Source organism: Columba livia, chromosome Z (genome assembly GCF_036013475.1).
Source record: "Columba livia isolate bColLiv1 breed racing homer chromosome Z, bColLiv1.pat.W.v2, whole genome shotgun sequence".
In the NCBI taxonomy this organism is placed as follows: Eukaryota; Metazoa; Chordata; class Aves; order Columbiformes; family Columbidae; genus Columba; species Columba livia.
Genome location: NC_088642.1, coordinates 14,102,350 through 14,124,950, shown reverse-complemented (window position 1 = coordinate 14,124,950; position 22,601 = coordinate 14,102,350). Strand labels below are relative to the sequence as shown.

Below are 22,601 nucleotides of genomic sequence, written 5' to 3'. Positions count from 1 at the left end.
GCAATGATATCCAGCCAGCTGAGAAAGTCAATTTAATAAGCCAGTACTTACTAACCTTAAACAGGCTGTGGGACTAGCAGGAAAGAAACATTCAAAAGCACTTGCTCAGTTTCAGCTTCTGATGGTGTGCCCACAGCTTAGGACTATTCTCAGACTGTTGAAGTACTACTTAAATCATCTGTTTTTTCGGACTGGTGGAACGTAAGAAATCAGAAAGAATTACTTTAATTCAGCCACTGGTTTTTTTCTGTGCGTTCAACAAAACATAGCTTTATTAAGGAAGTTAGGGAATGTACAGCATTTGATAGCACTATTTACACAGAGCAGCTCATGTCTACAAAGTCAAGATTTTTCTCATAAACATATCCCCAGTTTTGCTTAATCTAAGTTATTAGTTAAGCATATAACTTTAGTAAAGGCATAAGCCATTGTAGACATCTCAAGCATTCCAGTTTAGTAAAGAAGCAACTCTTTGCAGAAGTCATCTTTCCACCCAACTTTGTATATTATCGCTTCCCCTTATCACTTACAAATCAATTAAAACTTCAAAAATGTTCAATACAGACATAGTTTTGTTCTATCATCTTACTGCTTAGAACATCTGTGAGACTAACTGCAAAAGTATAGGCAATATAAATCAGTATTTAAATTATATATTACATGTTTATTATGGGTGCAATTTTTTTAAAAAATTACATTTTATGAAAAATCAGAAATATTTACAATTTTTGTAAGATAAACTTGTATGCTCTAATTTACAGTCTGACGTAGTAACAATTAATAAAAATTCAGATTGTTTAGAGTCGTGTTTACAAATTAATTTTCTTAGGAGGCAACTACAAGAGATATTGCTGTGTACATAAGCAAGAACCAGCTTGCTAGATGTTGGGTTTTTTTTTACCAGATAGCTACATGTACTTTTTACATTGTTTTTGAATTTCTTTACAAAAAATCTATATAAACTTGTATGGCTTCAAAATTGTAACCTGCACCCAATTCAAATGTATGTATAATCACCTGAATGAAGGCTAGTTAAAAAGTGCTGAAACATAACTACTTCACTTAACTCATAAATGAAAGTAATACTTGATTAAAAACAGCAATGCAGTTTTGGGTTTTCATTAACAAAATATTGTCATGTTAAACACAGTCTGATTGCAAAACAGGTTACAATTAAGATTCCAGTAAAAAGACTGTACCATTTTATGAGTTAGAAATTTACCATTCACTAAGACTAGCAAATTAAGAGCCAAATATACTCTTCCCATCAAATCTACAGTACAGTATGTGTTTAGTGCTAATAGTGGAACTGTCATCTGCAAAAGTGTGGAGTATACATTACAATTTACATAGCCTCTACAAGTTCAATTTTTTTAAAGCTTCAGCAGTCCAATTCATTACTGGTTTTGCGTGAACTAGTTGAAGTACATTTTATTGTTTTAATAGAGAATTTGAAATAGATACTGGTATTCAAAATCATCATGTAAAAATTCTCACATGCAGGTTACTGAATTATTTTGCTCCAATACATATGATTTCAGCACTAAAAAAGACTTGGTAATATAAATACATAGAAGATTTTCTAAATCAGTGACTTGCTTTAAAAAATGTTACTAATGTGTCACGTCCCTGTGCTTAGGCTGTGGCAAGCAGATTAGATGACAATACAATATTAAAATTGGTGATGATAGAAAAAACTAAACTAATAGAAATGGCAGTACCTCTCATCCTGCTGCCATAAAATACCCTTCTAAAATGCTATTTCTCTCGAAGTACTGCATTTACATTCACATCACACAATCCCAACAGTACTCAAAGTCCAAAGAATTGCAGTCAAAGTGAAATACTCTTTGCTTTTAAAGTTTGCTTTTACCATTCTCAGTGATTTTTCAGGATTCTCATCTTTGGTGACATTAATGTTACTATCTCAAAGTTCCAAAGTCCTGTGTGATGCACCTCTCTTTACTACAACCGCGTTTATTGCAATTACCCCATGAGGAAGTAATTCGGTATTTAAAACCTCTTTTAAAACAATCCCCAGTTTTTGCATATCTGCCTTCTAAATAAATCCCAGTCAAAGGATTTTTTTATAAAGTTGTGTGTATTATACAAACACCATGCTTTCTTGATGAAGAGCCAAACTTTGAAAAAGGAAGTGAGGCATGTGAATAACAAATTGGATAGGCACAGGCTTTTTTTAAAGGCACAAATGTTATGCAATTCATATAAAAATAAATTAAATCTACAGCATTAATTCAAATAATCACAGCGCCCATAAAATTTACTAAATGCAGAAATAAATCTCTGCTGTCTTTTGCAATTTTGTAACACATTGCACTTAGGAAAAAACCCCTATGTAAAACAAGTTACATGTTAATAATATATGATACACGGGCATCAAGTCACATTTCTTTTATGTATCCATAACTCAGCTGGTTTTGTGGTATGAGTGGATAGAAGAACTACAGGAGACTTTGCCTCTGTTTTCTTTAAAAACTGGCAATTAAAGAATCTGAAAATGAATATTACTTATGGAAAGCTCAAATATGTCTTACTTGCTCTCCTACATTTTTAGGTTTAATGTTTACAGTATAATGTATAATTTCATACTTTCATTACAACTATGGATTACTACTTTGAATTCATCTACATAAATTTACTAAAATTTCAACAAATTTTCCCCAATATTGCAGTTGATAATTTACAGTGTTGAAGTTAACTTCAGTGCTATTATAAAGTAATAAAAAGTTTGCAAAATGACTTTCAAAAGTGCATTTTCTGCTCTGTAGTTCAGCCTCAAAGTAGGTCAACATATAAAAAAAAATTAATGCATGTTAAAATAGTGTTTGAAAAGTAGAGAGGGCAGAATGAGCTTCTTGCACTCCTTTGATCCAATGACTTTCACGGGTATATCAGCAGTCTGCCATATATCGTCCTGAAAAATAAAGATAGGTTTTTTGCAGTCAGTAGATAAAACAGATTTTGTCAGTATTTTCCTGGAAGCAGTTTGAGTAACCATGGAAAACCAAATAACCTGTGAAACAGTTTTTCAGCCATGTTTTAATGAAAAGTAGTTATTTACGCATAACTTATTTAAGAGTTTCATATTTTATAATTTAACACTACAGAATATATAATACTAACTGAATGTATAAGCACGTCAGTGCCTTACCAGTGGCAAATCTCTTCTTAAGGAGGGAAAGCCGATAGCCAGTGCCTACAAGCTCTACATCTGCTCCTGAAAGAGTGCTTCCTTCACTAATGAACTGCACTGCAAGTGTTGCTGGTTTACTGGGTCCTTCTGAAAGTTCAAATTTTGCCCTGAGGGATCCAGAACCTACAAAAATAAGAAAACTGAAAAGCTGGTTGTTTTGCAAGAACAAGACAATCTCCCAAAATTTTTAGCAGTAAGAAGTGAACCAACATGGTGAGCTTTTGGATCTATCCCTAGCAGCAGTCCTACATAAATTTTCAGAAGACGTGAGAGTCCAAGTCTGTTTTTTCCAGCACTCTGTTTAAGACAATGAGTAGTGAATGATTAAAGAAGGAGGATACATATTTCTGCAAGGTTATACAGAATATGTGTATCAGACAGCCTGTTAATCTCTTATTCTTGAAATATCTGATTGATTCCTATAATCACAATTTATGCTTACTGGTTTGTAAGTACTTAAATCACCTATCTTGTATGTAGTACTTTTCATTAGCAGATTTGAAACTACACCAGAATATTAAGATGTTGTAGTGATCTGTCTGGATGAACGTACATGAACAAAACCATTGGAAGAAATGCAGCTATACAGAAATGTACCTAGAGGAAATAAATTATTATTTTTCTAACAAAGACAAGGTCTAATTACTTTTCCCCACAAATTTCAATTGCTTTTTCCAAAGAGAGTGGTGAAGTGTCATCTGTTCAATGATATTATAAAGTAATAACAGCTTAAAATTACTTCAAGTACATTTCTGTAGTCAGAGCAAGGCACTTAAAAAACCCCACAACATTGTTACTAGTGTATTTTTCTAGTACTGAAGCAAGTCTTTTTCAGATTCTTGCAAAATATGCTGTGGAAAATGAGATTTAAATAATTAATAATGGAATAATATAAGTCAATTATTTTTACTTCTTTAAAACAACTTACTCTTGCTAGTCAATAGGAACTGCTAAATGACAAAAGAAGTTAGTAACCAAAATGTTCCTGGGATAAAAATGGGAATTAATGGATGAAATTGTTCTATGCAATGGCTTGTTCTTGATAAATTTGGCTTAAGATGCTTTTTATTTCTTCAGTAAGTCTGTCTTCCACTGTAAGTATGGAAACTTGTATATTCAAGTGCTTTGAAAGTTTGTTCTGTGTTTTGTCTCTGTCTGCAATTGACAGCTTACATAACGTATTGGACCATAAAAACCAGCAAAAGGTGCTACCACCCTGTACACCAGAATAAATAAGACTTCAAGTTATTTGTCCTAATATCAACAGTGTTTATGCAACTTCTTTATCCCTTTCTTTCTATGAGACCAGCATAGTATTACTTTCCCTTAAACACTAAATTGTGAGTACTATGTGTTTATACTCAAAGAAAAGGGGAATAAAGATGGTGAGAAGAGATGGAAATACAGAAGAAGCACTGGCATATATGCAAGTCTTCTGAACATACACAAGATGCAATCTGTAGCACTGGCAAGCTATTTTTTGCTGCTCTGCAGGTGCACGATAGCTCTTCATGTGGCTGTGTTTGTGGTTTAGTATTATTTCTTCTTTTAAAAGAAGCTCCACAGTTTGGGGAAATTATAAAAAAAAAAAAAGAAAGAAAGAAAGAAAAAAAAGAGGGCTATCTCTACATAATCATAATGGAAGACAGATGGCAAAGACCTGTGAGGTCAGTGAATGACAAAGTACACCAGACAACAGCAACAACCTCTGTCAGATAAAATTCTCCCTGATTTTGTTTGAATGACGACCACAACTTTGCAGCCTTTGCAGGAACAGAAGAGGTCTTCCCTTTCCAGGCTTGTGGTTTCTGTGTGAAACCAGTCATTCTTACAAGCAAATCTGTGCTTTCACAATGCCCTTCACTGAATTCTTACCAGGGCTAGAGACCTTTCCTTTACACCATGAGTTCTTTCCTTCACAGGTTTTAAGGATGAGATAAATGACTCCCTGTATTTTTCTGCTTTGGAAGAACGTTGCCCCTGCAGAGGCTGCAAGAGCTGTGATATCATCTGGGCCTCAGAGAAAGGCAGCTGGGCGGAGGACAACTACTGGTACTTTACAAAATGCTATATAAATTACTACTCTGAGCGGATGTACATAGATTCATTTTTTTCCCTGGAGTTGTACATGGTCAAAACAAAGACCCTTAAAATGTTGGTCTAGAATTATCTACTGTTGAGCCTACCTCAGCACAGGACTTTTTCTTTTTTTTCTTCCATGAGGTTCTTCTACTTGCCTCTTTCTACTTTATGTCAATTGTCAGTGTGTAAATATACAGATATTAGACATATTTTCCTTTGAATAACTGCTTATCTCCAAACAGTATTAATGTAATAATTTCTTAACTAGCCTAAACTTTATTTTAGAGTCACTAACTGATTTCAGGGGCTTCACTATTTTTACTTTTACAGTTAAACAATAACAATATTTTGATATTGCACTGTTAACGGAATCTCTCAGAGGAAATCCTTTGAGAAGGTGGTGAACTAGTAAACAGGTAGAGTATGAGAAGATGCGTAAACAGTCATTAGGTCGTAAAGGCTAAAATTACTACCTTTTTACTATAACATTTTTTCTGTGCAAGAAAACAATTAAAAAAAAAAAAAAGAGTTCAACTTGCCTCCATTTTCAGACTTTTCCGAAATGCTAGATATTTTCCAATATGCTTTCATCTGGTCTGCATTCCTGTAAGAGAGGAGCAGGTTAATTATAAGGACCAAATTTTAGAATATTATTTCCCTAGATTTATGGCAGTATGGTACAGGTATCTCTAAACAGAGATTTATAAAAATACTTGATCATTCTAAGGTAAGTTTGTGGAAAACTATGCAAAGCAAACAGGAAAAGAGAAGGGTGTGTCAGCATTGCCCCAGAGCAGCAGAGCTCAGACATACACACCACTTTTTAATGCAGTTGACACTGTCCTATGCCCCGGCTACGACTCCGCAATTCAAACCCCTCTAAGTCTGAAAGGGCAATGACAGTCCAGATGTCCTGGAAGGAGTTTGAAAGCTTTGTCTTTATGCTTCGTGATGACGGTATGAGGAAGAATTGCTCTCCCCTATGTGAGACTCCTAACAGCATGAATTTTATTCCATTTCTATTCTAATAAATCTATTTAATCTTAAATCTGTTTAAGTAACACAGGGTTTAAGCTAACTTCTGATGCTCTGAAGAGGCAGAAAAGGGCAACAAGCATCAGAGGCTCCAAGCTGTCAGGGCATTTTAACTCCTGAAGCACTTTGCAGCAGTTCTATCCAAAAAAAGTCAACAACATAAAGCTGTGAGTGGCATGAAGTGCTGATAGGTTTGAAATTGCTTTTAGCAGTACTGTTGCAGGAGTAAAATGCTCACACTAGTAGCACAGGTGGTAGTGGTTGCTTGCAGGAGGGCCAAGTTATAAAACATATTTGAAAAAACCAAACCAAAACCAAACAAAACCCCACTACACAATGCAGTAGACCAAACAGGTAGCACAACACAAATACTAGAGCTGTAGCTCAAGTTCCTTAATCTGATGAATCTGTCAGGAAACTGTTGCTAAGATTTGACTGTTCCAAGCTAACACTAAGTGCTCTGGGCAGGCATTCCTGCTCTCACTGAGGTTTCCTTACAGATGGGTTTGTGTAAGGAGCCTGGGCAAGTAGTCCGGGTTCACCAGATGTTCTGGTCATGTTGTGCAGGCAGGATACTGAACCTGCCCTTGCTCAGATTAAGCTGAAGGTGATTTCATTAAAAGTATTGCTCCCTTGATGTATCAAGTCAAGAACTACTCAGTCTTGCCCGGATTTTTTCCACTTAAAATTATACTGTATTTCTACTTTGTCCAATTAACGCATTTAAATGTATTGCCTCCAGAAACATCAGAATCTATCTGACAAATGCATCAGGTTTATTTATGTTCTGAACCTTGCTTTATAAGATAAAGTGATCTATAAATAACAATGTTAACAAAGCCTGACTTCCTTCAACCTGGTATTCTTCACTCTATTTGCATTAAAAAGACCCTCTTGGAAATACACAGTCCAGGAATTATGTTACAGCTGGGCAAGTACCGGCGGGCTGCCAAACCACAAGTGTGGTGGTTGAATTCTGCTCATCTTTTGCTCCAGGGATGAGCTGTTCTGCCCGGTCCCACTACCATCTGCTTGTTTTCACAAACTTGTAGAAACATAATTACGTGAGATCTGTGTCTCACTTTCAAGTGTTACTGTAAATGTAGGCTTAGAAGGTGGTGGCAGGTAGTTGCTAGTAAGATAATAATCTGCATGATGGTTGAGTGAGAGACAATGCTACTTGGTTTATGAAGAGCTCCCTCAGTAAGGATTGTTTTAAAACCATTTCGATTAGAAGCTAATATTTAAGCTTGAACAATCAAGAAATCTTTTTAAGAACTGCATTTCTTCTACTCTATATAATCTGTATATATGGATATATTTATACACACACACACAAAATGTTTTTTAACCATTAAGAGATTTTGTTTTCAAATTACTGTATTAAAAACATTTATCCTGTCTATTGGCCAAAATAAAGCAAACTTGGAAAATTCATAATGTATGATTACACAGTTGGAATGGGTGCATATTGTCTAATTGTAGTTTATGTGAATTGGCTGCATATGTTCTGGTTTGGACCATAAAACATCCTAAACATCTGATACTATGCTGTGCTGGTTTGACTGAAAATAGGTTAATTTTCTTCATGCAGTTAGAAACCTTTCTTTTCCATAGCTAGCATACTCATTATTTTGACTTAGTTTGAGAACAAGAGATAACACCCCAGCACAGAGTTAACATTTTTAATTGCTCTGGTCTGAGAGCCAAGGACATTCTAAGTGCCTTGCTTACAGGTGCGAGACAGCGAGGCAGAGATGGGGTCTGTCTTGACTGACATCCAGATTGATCAATGAGAGTATTCCACCCCATTAGCATCATGCTAATTATTTAAGGAGAGTTGCTCTTCCGGGTAGCCCCCCCTTTTTTTGCTGCTGCTTCTGATCTCTCTGTTTTTTCTCTCTCTCTGGGGGCAGCCAGGAAATTTGGTTGGGACATTTAGCCCAGCCTTTTGCCATTTTGCAGCGGCCTCTGGGCTTTTCTGCCTTTTTCTTCTCTTTTCTCACTTAGGCATCAGCTGCTGGGACTGGGCTGTTTCCTAGGACTGGCTGCTTGTCCGGAATTGCCTCGAGTATCTTTTATTTCTATTATATATATATATATATATATATTTACTAGATATATATATTTACTAGTAGTGTATTAGTATTTTATTATTTTATTAAACTGTGTTTATCTCAATCCAAGTTTCTCCCTCCCCTTTTGATTCTCTCTCCTGTTGGGGGTGGGGGAAGGGGTGAGTGAGCGGCTATCGTGGTTGTATTGCTAGCTTGGATTTAACCACAACATATGCATTTTATCAAGACAAAAAATTAACTATTTCTTTCAGTGAAATTTTTCAGACTGTCTTATGACACCAAGGAATACACTGAAATTAATCTGAAATAATAAAAAGAAAACTATAAATATTACCATTTTGCAGGTGGAAGTGATTGCATGTTTGTTACTCCTCCATCTACTGGTACCACAACCTGGACATTAGACAGTGTACTAGGCACATTCATAGACTCTGGGTTGTACTTATAATCCACTCTCACATCAGTAGTGCTAGCATTACATTTCCAGTAAGTTGCAAGATTCAAGGGAGTGGACTGGATGCCATTTGAAGATACCTGTAAAAGAATAAATAATTGAAAGCAGCTTAACTAAAATGTCAGGCTAGGAAAGCTAGAGCCCTGATAGAATTCAGTCTGGCCAAATGTGGACCCTCTCCAGAAAGAAACAGGAAACCTAGTTATCCAAAACATGGGGAAGACTGAGGTACACAACAACTTCTTTGCCTCAGTCGTCACCAGCAAGTGCTCTGGACACACCACGCAGGTTGCAGAAGTCAAAGGCAGGGACTGGGAGAATGAAGGACCACCTGCTGTAGGAGAAGATCAGGTTTGAGACCTTCTAAGGAACCTGAGGGTGCACAAATCCATGGGACCTGATGAGACGCATTTGTGAGTCATAAGGGTGATGGCAGATGACTTGCTAAGCAACCATTCGTCATATTTAAGAAGTCGTGGCAGTCCAGTGAAGTTCCCACTCACTGGAAAATGGAAAGCATAACCCTTATTTTTAAAAAAGGGAAAAAGAAAGACCCAGGAAACTACAGGCCAGTCAGTCTAACAGCTATGCCTGGCAAGATCATGGAGCAGATCCTCCTGAAAACTATGCTAAGGCACATGGAAAATAAGGAGGTGACTGGTGACATCCACTGTGGCTTTGCTAAGGGCAAATCATGCCTGACAAATGTCGTGGCCTTCTATGACTGCACTACAACCTTGGTAAATAAGGGAATAGCAATTGAAATCATCTACCTGAAAATATGCAAAGCATTTAACACTGTCCTTCATGACATCCTTGTCTCTAAGTTGGAGAGACATGGATTTGAACGATGGACCGCTTGTTGGATAAGGAATTGGCTGGATGGTCACATGCAAAGAGTTGTGGTTAACAGCTCAATTTATAAGTGGAGACCAGTGATGAGTGCCATTCTGCAGGGGTTGGTATTGGGACCAGTATTATTTAACGTCTTTGTTAGTGAAATGGACAGTGGAATTGAGTGCACCTCAGCAAGTCTGTCTACGACACTGAGCTGTGTGCTCACATCAACATGCTGGAGAGAAGGGATGCCATCTAGAAAGACCTTGACAGGCTGGAGAGGTGGGTCCCTGCAGACCTCATGAAATTCAACAAGGCCAAGTGCAAGGTCCTGAATGTGGGTCAGGGCAATTCTAAGCACAAATACAGGCTGGACAGAGAATGTATTGATAACAGCCCTGAGGAGAAGGACTTGAGAGTGTTGGTTGATGAGAAGCTTAATGTGAGCCAGCAATGTGTGCTCACAGCCCAGAAAGCCAGTTGTATCCTGGCCTGCATCAAAAGCAGTGTGTCCTGCAGGTCAAGGGAGGTGATTCTGCCCCTCTGCTCTGCTTTGGTGAGACCCCACCTGGAGTCCTGTATCCAGCTCTGAAGCCCTCAGGAAAGACAAGAAAGTTGGAGAGGGGCCAGAGCAGGCCACAAAAATGATCAGTGGGCTGGAAACACCTTTCTTTATGAGGACAGGCTGAGAGACTTGGGGTTGTTCAGCCTGGAGAAGGCTCCTGGGAGACCTTATAGCAGCCTTTCAGTACCTAAAGGGGATCTACAAGAAAGCTGGAGAGCCAAAATTGCTTTGTTTTAGTCTTGATTTCTGCTTCACAAGAGACACATGCTTGTGGCAAAATGACTTCATTCTTAGTAGTTGTGTGCCATACCAGTTCAGTTGCCCAAGCAGCCAGCAGCAGAGGGTAATAACTGTCATTGTGGGACAGGCAGGCAGCTACACAGTTCTTACCTGTTCAAAGCATTATCTTCCTGCTGTGGGAGGGCTGGATGCTGCCACTTCTGTAGTTGAGCTTGTACTACTGCCTTGCTGCATCTCTACCACCTTCCTAGCCTACTTGAGGAACCTTCTATATCCATGTACCCCCTCTCACCTTTCCTTGGTAGCTGAGAACCTTTTCTATCTGCCAGGGTTTCTGTATGCCAATGCCTCATTTTTCCCTGGCAGTAAAGATCTTAAATAGATATTATTCTTCCACAGTACTATTTTTGCAATCCAAATAAATGTGTTGTTCCTTCCATCTTTCTCAAGAACTTTGTGTACATAACATGGTTTTTTATAGATTCAGTATTCCAAGATTTTAAACTATATTGGGAGGATGTGGAAACTACAATGATATTAATAGCTGGACTGAGAGGTTCGTTTGTTTTTTTGATGTACACTGTTGTCTCAGATGTTAAACCACCTCAATGCAGGCCTAGTAAATCCCTGTTCTTTCTTTGAGCTGAGTCTACCTTGAATTTTCATAAAGGTTTTTTATTGACAGCCAGAATACCTTCTCACAGATTCACACAATAGTTGCAGCAGGAAGGGAGCTCTGGAGATCATCTGTTCCAAGTCCCCTGGGGCCACTTTGAGTCAGCTGCCCAGGACCATGTCAAGATGGCTTTTGAATATCTTCAAGAATAGAGACTCCACAACATCTTTGGGCAGCCCGTTCCACTGTTCCATCACTGTTGCAGGAAAAAGGTGTTTCCTCATGCTCAGAGGGAACCCTCTGCATTTTAGTTTGTGCCAAATACCTCTGGTCCTGACACTGGCTGCCACTGGAAAGAGCCTGGCCGTGTCTTCTATGTACCCTCCCTTCAAGTATTTGTATTTTTCAATAAGATCCTCCCGAAGCCTTCCCTTCTCCAGGCTGAACTGTCCCAGCTCTCTCAGCCTTTCCTCATGGCAGAAATGGACCCAGTACTTCAGGTATGGCCTCACCAGTGCTGAGTAGAGACGAAGGATCACCTCTCTTGACCTACTAGCAATACTTTGCCTAACGCAGCCCAAGATATCACTTGCTGCCTTTGCGGCAAGGGCACATTGTTGGCTCGTGGTCAAAATCTGTGTCTCCCAGGACACTCACACCCTTTCCAGATGGGTGGCCCCCAGCAAATATCAGAATGACCCTCTGGTGTATCCGCAGAGTGTTCCCAGTTTGGTGTCATCAGCAAACTTGCTGAGGGTACATTCTGCTCCACCATCCAGATCATTAATGAAGATGTTAAACAGGACTATAAACTCAGTATTGAGGCCTGGGGTACACTGCTAGTTACTGGCCTCCAACTAGACTTCGTGCCACTGATCACCAGCCTCTGGGCCTGGTCATTCAGCCAGTTTTCAATCCACCTCAGTGCCTGCTCATGCATCCTACACTTCACCAGTGTTTCTATGAGGATGCTATGAAGGAGAGTATCAAAAGCCTTCCTGAAGTCTAAGTAGACAATAGCCACTGCTCCCTCCTCTTCCACCAGGGCAGTCATTTCATCACAGAATTTTATCAAGTTGGTCAAACATGACTTTCCCTTGGTAAATCCATGCTCCCTACTCCCGACGACCTTCTTGTCCTTTGTGTACTTGTACATGGTTTCCAGGATGACATGTTCCATTATATTGTGAGAAGCGAGAACATCATAGATTCTCACATATTACAATTTATCAACTACAGCAATGCAAAACTTATGCAATTACAAAATCAAAGACAGTATAACTACCAACTCAAACAAACCCTCACCAAAACCTCTAAATTCAAGGAAAATTTGGTTTTGCTAGCAAATACCTAAAGAAGCAGTGTTTGAAGCTTGCACACATGACTTGAAGTGTGAGCAGGCTGTAACAGCTCATGAATCCAAGGAAATGACCTGAAGCATAGCAGGAATGTAGTAAGCCTGGGCAGAGCCTCTGTGTTGTAAACACTGACACACCCAGAATTCATCTAGATGAGGGATGGCAGTTCATCTGCATGCTACCAGCCAAAGAACAACCAATTTTAATTTCTGTGTAGATACCAAATCTCCAGACTTCCTTAACAAGTTCCAAAGGGAAAAAAGAGTTTACCTGATACTTTAAAACATCCACGTTGTAATAGGATGCAGATGGATTCTGCTCGGATAATTTCTTGAGGTAGACGGTTATAGCTTGCATGTTCATCCAAAAATCCTTACTACTGGAATCACTCTGTGACTGGTCACTATAAAGAAAAAGCAAGATAGGAGTCAGAAGGCAATACTTAGTTTTATTATTTTGGAAGTCTGAAAATTGCAACTCGACCTTTCCCCTTCTTCACTACTTCAAGAAAGAATTTGTTCTAATGCTTTATAAGACATGACTGTGTCTTCCTAAATGTTAAGACAAATTAACTGCTTTTTGTATCTGGTAAAAATTCTCCTTCCATGTTGTGGAGCAGTGAGTTTCTCCACTGATGATTTAAATCACAAGATTGAGTTAATGCTGAATTTTACACTTTACAGTCAATATAACAGAATTTTAATATGATTAGGTGCTGTGACAATGTATGAGAGGTGGGGATGAAAGTGGTATTTGAGAAGGAATGTTATCCAGATTGGAATAAATCCTAAAATCACAACTAGGTTTGGTTATGACATAGCTTCACTAATGCACTGAATTAAGATTTTGGCTATATGTGTTACTATACTTTCATATATTTGTGGAGAGAGTGAACTTCCAAAATTTTTTCAATTAAAAGTAATTTTCAAATTCTTTTAAAGAATTGTTTCTCAGATACATATAGTTGCATTCAATCTTAGTAACAATTTATTATATCACTTCTATATGCAGGTAAGAGCACACAAGACTGCTGAACCGAAATCCTGTTTGGGAGCTACTGGAACATGGTGCTCTGCAGATCAAGAATATTTCAGCTTTGTTTGTATCAGGTTTACTTTGAATAAGGCTGAAGAAGAAAACTGATTCAAAAGTGAAATTCAAATAATTTAAGAATCAAACACCTCCTCTGAATGTCTGTGGATACAGTGAAGAAATTCAGATGTCACCACAAATATGACTCTCATTAAAAACTTTAATCTCTATAAATACCGAGCAAATTATACCTTTCACAGTATATGATGAAAAGTCAAATTATTAACATACGGGTTTAACTTCGTAAATATCTATTGCATGCATTCTTTCTAATTAAAAGTGAAGTATCATGGCACTCAGACAAGAATACTTGACATTTTCATCACTTTTTTGCAAAATAGACTTTTTCAGTGTAATTCACTCTGTCGGATACAGCCTTGCTAACATTTAAGTTATAAACTGTCATTTCAAAAAGTTATTAAATTTGATTTTGCATGAATCATTCATTAAATATGAATGATCAAAATGAAATTAAATACAAAAGAATGGATGCATGTAGTTTGATTCTTTATTTCAGTAACTGAAAAAACACAGAATCTAAAAGCATTAACTAGTTTTCAAATATTTTCTCCAATAAAATAAATAGAAACGGCTCAGTTGAAACAGACCTCTGCTAATTATGCTTTTATCTATCTATCTAAGATCTCCAAATGCTGTGATTTCAACAATTATCCTACTCAACCAGCAGCCTTTTTTTCTCAATAATTATCCCAAGCACGCTGCTACACATCTGAGAGATACAGTTATATAGCGGATCTCATCTACTGCAGAAATGATACAGCTTAAAAACACACTACTGAGTGACAAATGAGAATGGATGCTGCTCCTACTACTTGTTTTCCATTTAAGGCTACTGTCTCATCATGTAATCTTACCACTGTTACTACTGTACAAAGAAATAATTTATCAAATGTGTGTAAAAACACAGCTATGTTTACAAACTATTTTTTATGGCTCCCATTATATTCAGCACAAGTTTCAAGCCCAGGAGTTACTGAGATTTTTTAAAGGTGAGAGCGGAGAGATCTGAGCGGAACAAGATTAATTACGGAAATTAAGTTATCTATAGGCAAATCAGCAAGACTGTAGAGAATTCTGATTTACATACACAACCCACATTTTACAAATCACATAGTTTACTATGATATGAAAAAAAAAATACAAAACCTGTATACAAGTTGTGCATTTGGAAGAATCTGCTCTAGTTTGCTTGTGTTTTTTACCCTGAAGCAGAGCACAGCTGGAGATGGGTTGCTGGTGAAGACTTTAATAATCCCACTGGGGAATGATACTGTCATATCACCAGTAATCTTCACGATACATCTAGAAGAAAATGAAAACATTCGTTTAATTGCAACTCATTCACTGCCTAGTTTTAATACTAAAACTAAAGACACAAAATCAATTTCAAATAAGGGTAATATGGCACTGTGACAATGTACAATCACTTTCAACTCAGAAGCCAGATGAAATAAGTAAAGAAAATGTTTAGCTGATTAAGCATACAGTAGTCTTGGTGGATAATTTTCAGACTCTGAAAAGATGACACAGCTGTGCTTAGGCAAGGCCTAAGTAGCATAGCAAGGGATGTGACAGATAAAATGAGGTGCTTTAGCTGCCCAAATTTACATGTAGCACCTACCTGGCTGACAAAAATCCTTCTCAAGTATTCTCACTGAAGGCATTTTTGTAAAGCAGGGATATATGAACTCTTAGCAGGATGCAAGCCAATACAGAGCAATAAGCCACTGTTGTTACTGAGATCAGGGAAAAAGTACCCTTTGAATCCCCCTTCTAATGCATCCACATTTTCCCCCCAGATATTAAAAGTAAAACCAGTGTGTTTTCTTACTGTAACTTATTACATTCAAAACAATTCACTATTTAACTAACTTTGTGGGATCTGCTCCTTTAAAGTAGGCGTTAACGGATTCAGTAAGGGCTACTGCAACAGGCAAGGTGTCCTGGTTTCCAAGGCTGACAGGGCTGGGGCCACGTGAAACACCTAGAATACATACAGTGTATAGGTTTAATTTTCAAAAAGCTTAGCAACAGATTTCAGAAGAGGTTACCACCATCAAGTTCACAGTAGAGCCTGAAACATTACTTGAAAAGTGTGTAGAAAAATATGAACATAGTACAGTACAATCGGACCATCAAAACACTGCTTAGAAGCCTAAGAAAACAGGACTATCAGTATGACATCATGTAAATGGACAGACACAAGGAAATACACATGAGAGAGGAACACTGCATTAAAATGGCTACAGATGGAAGTCAACAGATCCAAAGGAAATTAGACATTGACTAGAATACTTAGAAAAAAAAATTCCTACTGTATGCTTATTATATGGAAAAATGTATGATAAAATGGTCACAGAAATGCAAAGAATTCACTTACAGTATGCATGAACTTAAATGCAAACATATTGATATTGCCCCATACAAATAAACTGTTGAACATTCTTTTAGTTATTTCAGCCAACGAAGATTACAATTCCCAAGCAGAAATGCTTGTAGATGCCTTCACAGATGCCTGTGCCAACACAACACAGTTCCAATGTATAACTAAAAAAATCAAATCAGACATTATGCTACAGCTTTTGAAATGTGTGTGTACAGTTGACGAAACCAATTGTCATGCGATCTTATTTTTCACCAATTTTCTATTTGTGTGCTAAATATAAAAGCCAATACTGGAAGTTCCACCCTTTTATTAGTGCAGCAGCACAGTGGAGAGCATCTTACTAAGTTTTTGTACCACTGATGAAATGGCCTGTATCACACAGTATTCTCTGTCACAATGGAGACACGATCTTTCTTGTTTCATCAACAATTTTTCTTTCACACCATAAAGCAGAAACAAAATGTTTCCCTGTAATATTGCTCATGGAAAACTAATCCTATTTACTCTAGAACAGTGGCTGTGCCTTCTGAGTTTTTTCAGAAGGAAAAAGATAGTTGGGACCAGCTCTACACAGATCTAATACAAGATATTAGACCTCAACTTCAGAGATAAGTGAAAGAAGTAGTAACAACAAGAGAATAAAAGACAGGAGTTGGTATAATTATTCTACCTCATGCCTCACTCTCCATCATGATTTCTTGCCTAAGGTGGTAAAATGTACAGAATACTTCCCAGCACCATGAAAAAAATCCTAGGGCAACATTTAGGCCTCTACTCCTAACTTTGTGGGATCTACTCCTAACTTGTGATACTCCAGCCACAAGTGTTCAAAACCAAAAAATCTTAGATGAACAAAATATTATTATGCTACTTAAAAAACACCGCTTAATTTAATTTTTCAAGATTAACAGTAGTTTGTGGTGGTTTGTTTTGTTTTTTGTTGTTTTGTTTGTTGCTTGTTTGTTTTTAATTCTTTCAGACAACACATGCGTCACATTTGCAAAGTTTTATTTCTCTCCCTGAAAACTACCGATAAAAGCTGTGATTCTCAATACTCTCAGGAATCGAGAAATCATTATTTCAAGAAGCAGATGTGCAATAAAGAGTGAACAACAACAAGAAATTCTGTTTGCTGAAATACAGCATTCCAGTATTCCAGCCTTCTCCACCAAAGCAAAATATGCACTACTTCTCTCTGTTGAGGCCCTGCCTGGAGTACGGTCCTCAGCACAAGACATGGGCCTGCTGGAGGGGGTCCATAAGAGGCCCCCAAAATGATCAGAGGGCTGGAACAGGTCTGCTGTAAGGACAGGCTGAGAGAGTTGGGGTTGTTCAGCCTGGAGAAGAGAAGGCTCCAGGGAAACCTTGTTGTGGCCTTTCAGTACTTAAAGGGGGCTTATAGGAAAGATGGGGACAGAATTTTTAGCAAGGCCTGTTGCAATAAGACAAGGGGTAATGATTTTGAACTAGAAGAGGGGAGATTCAGACTAGACATGAGGAAGAAAATTTTTATAATGAGGGTGGTGAAACACTGGCACAAGTTGCCCAGAGAGGTGGTAGATGCGCCATCCCTGGAAACATCCCAGGCCAGGCTGGATGGGGCTCTGAGCAACCTGATCTAGTTGAATATGTCCCTGCTCATTGCAGGGGGGTTGGACTAGACGACCTTTGAAGGTCCCTTCCAACCCAAACCATTCAATGGTTCTATGAATGGATGTGGCACTACAGTTGTTGGTGTGTTTTCTGTCTTATTTCACAATCTACTAAGGAACAACAAATAACTGCAGAGCAGAGGGAAGGCGATTCCCCTGTATTAATTATGGCAAGTTGTTTACAGATTATTCTAAAATCTTTTACTTAGAATGGCCTTGTATATTTTTATGCTGATATTCCAAAATCATGCAGAGTAAAGCAAGTAAATAAATGACAGTCCTACCGGTAAAAGACAAACATTGATTTCTTGACTAAAGGGTGAAATTAATTAGAATAATAACATTATGTTTACTTTTTGGGGGGAACACCAATGTGAATATGTTTATGTACCTACATTCCTCTGAGATGTATTTGAGAGACTACAAATGAGATAGCTTGTGTCTTATTTGCTCTGCCCTCACTGTTCACTGCTCTTTGATTCACAAAAATCTATGCATTCTCCTAAAAACCAGTAAGTTGAAACAAACATAACTGCTTAACCTAACTCCAGAAGTCATTGTTTTGTTGCCTGGCTGCTGAAAATACAATGCAATGCGCCCTCAGCAAAGGCGCCTTTGATGCCCTGGCACCTGCCTCAGCCTGACCACCATTAACAGCCCCTGAGGAGTGCTGACACAAAAGCTAGTGACACAACTGTGCCAACAGTTGCACTGACACACTCAAGGCGGTTGCCAAGCTGCAGAATAAAATACTGCATCACTGGTCACAAAAAGGGCAACCAAATAAGCCTGATCAAATGGTTTTGTTAGTTCAGTTTAGGAACAAAGATTCAGACAATTTTAATATTGGCTAAATGGCTGTCATGAAAATAAAATTTATTTCTAAAAAAGATTACTTTTATTATGTGTGTCTTCAAATATCAGTATTGTATGTAAATATAGGATATTTTTACCTACTTGTCTTGTAAGAATAAGGATTGTCAAAGTAGAAATACATTCATTTCACTTGAAAGAAAGTAGTAATGACAAATCAAAGAAGCAAGACCAAGTTTCAGCTTGTTTGGGGGTAGGAGGGGTAGACAGAAGATTACATTATATAAAAGTAACTACATCAAGTGTTGGTGATTTCAACAACATATAACTTGTTAAGTAGTTGAGCTTTGAAGCCTCTTGTAGCTGCCAGATACTAGAAATAGCTGGCGAATCTTGTTTCAAAAGAAATTAAATTTTATTAGGTGTAGTGTATTAGGATGATTAGTGAACATGTAAATCTGCTTTGAGTACAATACCTGGTGGTGTCTCACAAAGCTTTTCAATTGTAGGAAGATTTCCAATCAAAAGATCATCCTCTATTACATTTAAGTGAAACAAAACATTGCAAGAAAACAAAATATTTCAAACAAAAATAGATGTTAAAAAAATATATATATATATCTATAAAAATAATTTGCAAATTAAAATAAGTCTAAAGCATAAAAGAAACTTTCAATTATGCACACCATAAAGTTCACTTGGAAGAAGATAGAGTCAACTATCCATTACTCAAAACAAATGGGATAAGGGAAACACTGGATTGTGCAAAAGTCAAGAGAATACAGGCAGCAGTGCAGAGTATATCCTCATGCCCAGAAGTCATTCAGCTGTCTGCACTGCCCTTTCAAGCTCTTCAGGACTATTTAATTCATACAGTCAGTGCAGATGGAACTGGCCCCCTTTATTTTTGGTAGGCTAGGTTAATAACCATCTCAAACCTGTGTCAGCACACGCCTCCTTACCTCCTCCCTCACCTCACAATTTCACTCTGTCGCTGTCTCCAACAACACACACACTCAGAGCAGGGGATATTGATGCCGCTGCCACCAACTTTTGGTTCTTTGGCACCACTGCTGAGGCCCAAGGAAGTGAGCCTGGATGGACTTTCGCAAGCAAAATATCAGTTATCTTCCTGTGACGCTTTTCAGTATTTGGGAAACTGCTGGACAGTGAACTGTGGCAGCTAAGGCTGGACAGACCTTATTAGCTTTGGTCCTGCACAGGGACCAAACAGCTGCACTGCTTTCAGTGCAGAACTCCACTGGAAACTGTGCAGATGCTCCCCCAAGTTGCTAAGCCTGGGCGAGGAATCCTTGGCGTCAGTAACATTCACAGATAACTGACTGTTAACTCAAGAATCTGATTTAACTTGGGACTAAAGTGGTAAAAGTGTTCAGAAATAAAATGCTTCAATTCTGCTAACGAAACAAGTTAAAATGTCTTAAAAACCTTCCAAACCAACCAACCAAAACCTTGAAATAAGTGTCCTTTTAATTTGTTATAACCAAATATCAAAACTGAAGGACAAGGACTTTCCTTTAAAAACCATGACAAGATCTGAAATTTGTGGCAACACATCAAGACTGCTTTTCATCTTCGTTTATTTTGCTTTTAGTAAAAACCTCTGTTTATCTTATATACTTCACTAGCTTGAAAAAAAGCACTAGTTTTTTTTTTTTTTTGAAACTGCAATTATAGGATAACAAACAAAATAAAAAGAACATAAAAGAATCCAATTTTGTGAACATTTATATTCATTCAAATTTATCAGTATCCAGAAATATTTCTGCACATACACAACAACATCTTCTGAACAAAAACCTGATAACTCATTGTGTTGATGAATGTATATACAAGCAAATAAAATATGAATTCATGGAATAATAATTTTGAAAAATATTTCCCTAAAGACCATATGGTAATTTGATCTATGGTCTAATCTAATTAAATCCACTGTCCTGTCTCTCGGTGTCATTTAGAAGCAGGTATTGCAAAGGATGTTTGAAGTACCTAGACTAGACTTACTATAGAACAACTAACTCCAATGACTGATTTTCCTAGCAGGTGGAACCTAGTGGCAGAATTAGGCTATTTCTAAAATATGTTAAAATAGTTAATTTAACTTACCAACTGTAGGTGTGTTTGCTGCACTGAGGGAAGCAGAAGAAGATATTGAGGAAATGCTCTCTGCACGTGCCAAGGGAGCTGCAGGTGGTGGACTCGAGTTAGAGGTCAATGGAGGGCTGAATGGCCTAGGCTGAACAAAAGAGATTACAAGAGCATTACACAAAGTGGTTTTAAGAAGATGAAAAAAATGTAAATAGAAGAGTTCTTAATTTCATGCCCAAATAAATTTTAGAGTGTTTCTCAACATAGTTCCTTTAATGCTACCCTATTTTTAGTGTAAAACACAGAATCCACATTTCCCATTGAAATCACTTACACTACTTCATAGTGCATCATTATTAATTTTTTTGCCTGGGTAGTTAAGTCTAATGTATTTGATTATGGGGCAGCCTGTCAATAATTGTGCTATAACACAGTAGCAGAACCTACGTTTACAGCCCTGTGTATGTGTGCAGCAAACGTGGATTACAAAGCCAAAGCAGAGCTACTAAGAAACTGGAAGTGGAGTCTAGCAGCGTGCAACTAAAACAGTTGGCACTGGAGGATGAGAGTGCGAAAGAGAGAGAGCGCAAGAGAGAGCGCGAAAGAGAGAGAGACTGGCAGAAGAACCTGCGTCTTGGGTCTGCTCAGCCTGAAGGACAGAAGCCTAAGGAGGGATTGACTAGCAGTCTTTCACTAGCTAAAAGGAGGTACAAAGAAGGAAGAGTCAGGATTTTCTCAGAGACGTAAGATCCCTCTCTGCCAGGCAGCTTTCCAGCCACTCTTCCCTGAGCCTGTAGCACTGCCTGGGATTGTTATGACCCAAGTGCAGGACTCGGCACTTGGCCTTATTAAACCTCATACAACTGGCCTCAACCCAACGATCCAGCTGGTCCAGATCCCTCTGTATGGCCTTCCTACCCTCCAGTAGATCAACACTCCCACCCAACTTAGTGTCATCTGCAAACTTACTGAGGGTGCACTCAATCCCCTCGTCCAGATCATTGACGAAGAGATTAAACAGAACTGGCCCCAAGAGGAACACCACTCACGACCGGTCACCAACTGGATTTGGCTCCCTTCACCACAACCTTTTTGGGCCCAGCCAACCAGCCAGTTCTTCAACCAGAAAACAGTACACCCACCCAGGCCATGAGCTGCCAGCTTCTCCAGGAGAATGCTGTGGGATACAGTGTCAAAAGACAGACTATGGGAACTGTAAAAGGAGTTGATATGTAACAAAGCCAACTGGCAATCTTCCACTTGTATCCAGATAATAGCCAATTTCTAAAACAACAGTTTAAAATGAATGTAGCTTTGTGCAGAAGCATACATCACAGCAGAACAGTACCAGCTAAGTTCTCTCTTTAAGTATAATAACATGAAGGATAGATTCCCTGGTCTAAGAGCAATTACTACAAGTTTATATTTGAATGAGAAAAGAATCTAGAAAGGAACCACTTTCTGACCTTACAGAAATGCAGTACAGTTTAAAAATGTTCCAGATTTGTCAAAGCATAGGACCAGAATTCTGTCTATAACAACAATATGGTGGAAATATCTTGCTACTTTGAAGAGAATCTCACCACAATAACATTTTTCCGAGTCAGTAAGTCAAATGAAACCCGAAGAATCCTAACATTCACAGAGGAGATTAAGCATGGCTGGGTCTGATATGCTGTCTGGGTATTTGCATTCTTTGCCACATTCCTTATTGGCAGGCAGACCTGTACTGCAGGCAGCGAGCAGAGGTGCAGGCAGCATGCAGCCTCTCATTAACCCAAAGGGCAGCTGCTGCAATCTGCCACCTCCCTGCTCCACCAACCAGCACCAAGGGCAGGGAGAAGTCACAGCAGGGCTACTTGTGTCGACACGTGACTGATAAAGATCTACTTAATACCATTCATACTCCAAAGCCTTGGTGATATCCCTAAATCAATGGAGCTTTGTTAATAACTTCACTACTCTTTCATATTGTAAAAAGTTCAATCTCATGAACATGCTATCCTTTCCTTATCAAATTATGGGTTTGTTCAATTAAAAACCTTCAGC

At 38.2% G+C, this 22,601-nt stretch overlaps 1 protein-coding gene across 10 annotated transcripts in view; it reads right to left on the bottom strand.

Annotated features, from left to right (window-relative positions):
* Window positions 1–240: 240 nt before the first annotated feature.
* Window positions 241–22,601, bottom strand: part of FCHO2 (FCH and mu domain containing endocytic adaptor 2) — a 100,230-nt gene continuing 77,869 nt past the window's right edge. For 4 of the 10 annotated variants that reach the window (XM_065047284.1, XM_065047288.1, XM_065047285.1 and 1 more), the window contains 9 exons: window positions 20,571–20,700; window positions 18,920–18,979; window positions 15,465–15,576; window positions 14,739–14,894; window positions 12,750–12,882; window positions 8,744–8,943; window positions 5,836–5,900; window positions 3,173–3,337; window positions 241–2,935 (listed from right to left, as the gene is read on the bottom strand). In XM_065047284.1, the coding sequence (XP_064903356.1) occupies window positions 2,913–2,935; window positions 3,173–3,337; window positions 5,836–5,900; window positions 8,744–8,943; window positions 12,750–12,882; window positions 14,739–14,894; window positions 15,465–15,576; window positions 18,920–18,979; window positions 20,571–20,700 (1,044 nt within the window). In that variant the 3' untranslated portion in view covers window positions 241–2,912. Of the gene's footprint in view, window positions 2,936–3,172; window positions 3,338–5,835; window positions 5,901–8,743; window positions 8,944–12,749; window positions 12,883–14,738; window positions 14,895–15,464; window positions 15,577–18,919; window positions 18,980–19,405; window positions 19,547–20,570; window positions 20,701–22,601 lie in introns of those variants that run through there. The other 6 variants (XM_065047287.1, XM_065047289.1, XM_065047290.1 and 3 more) reach the window with 3 other exon arrangements.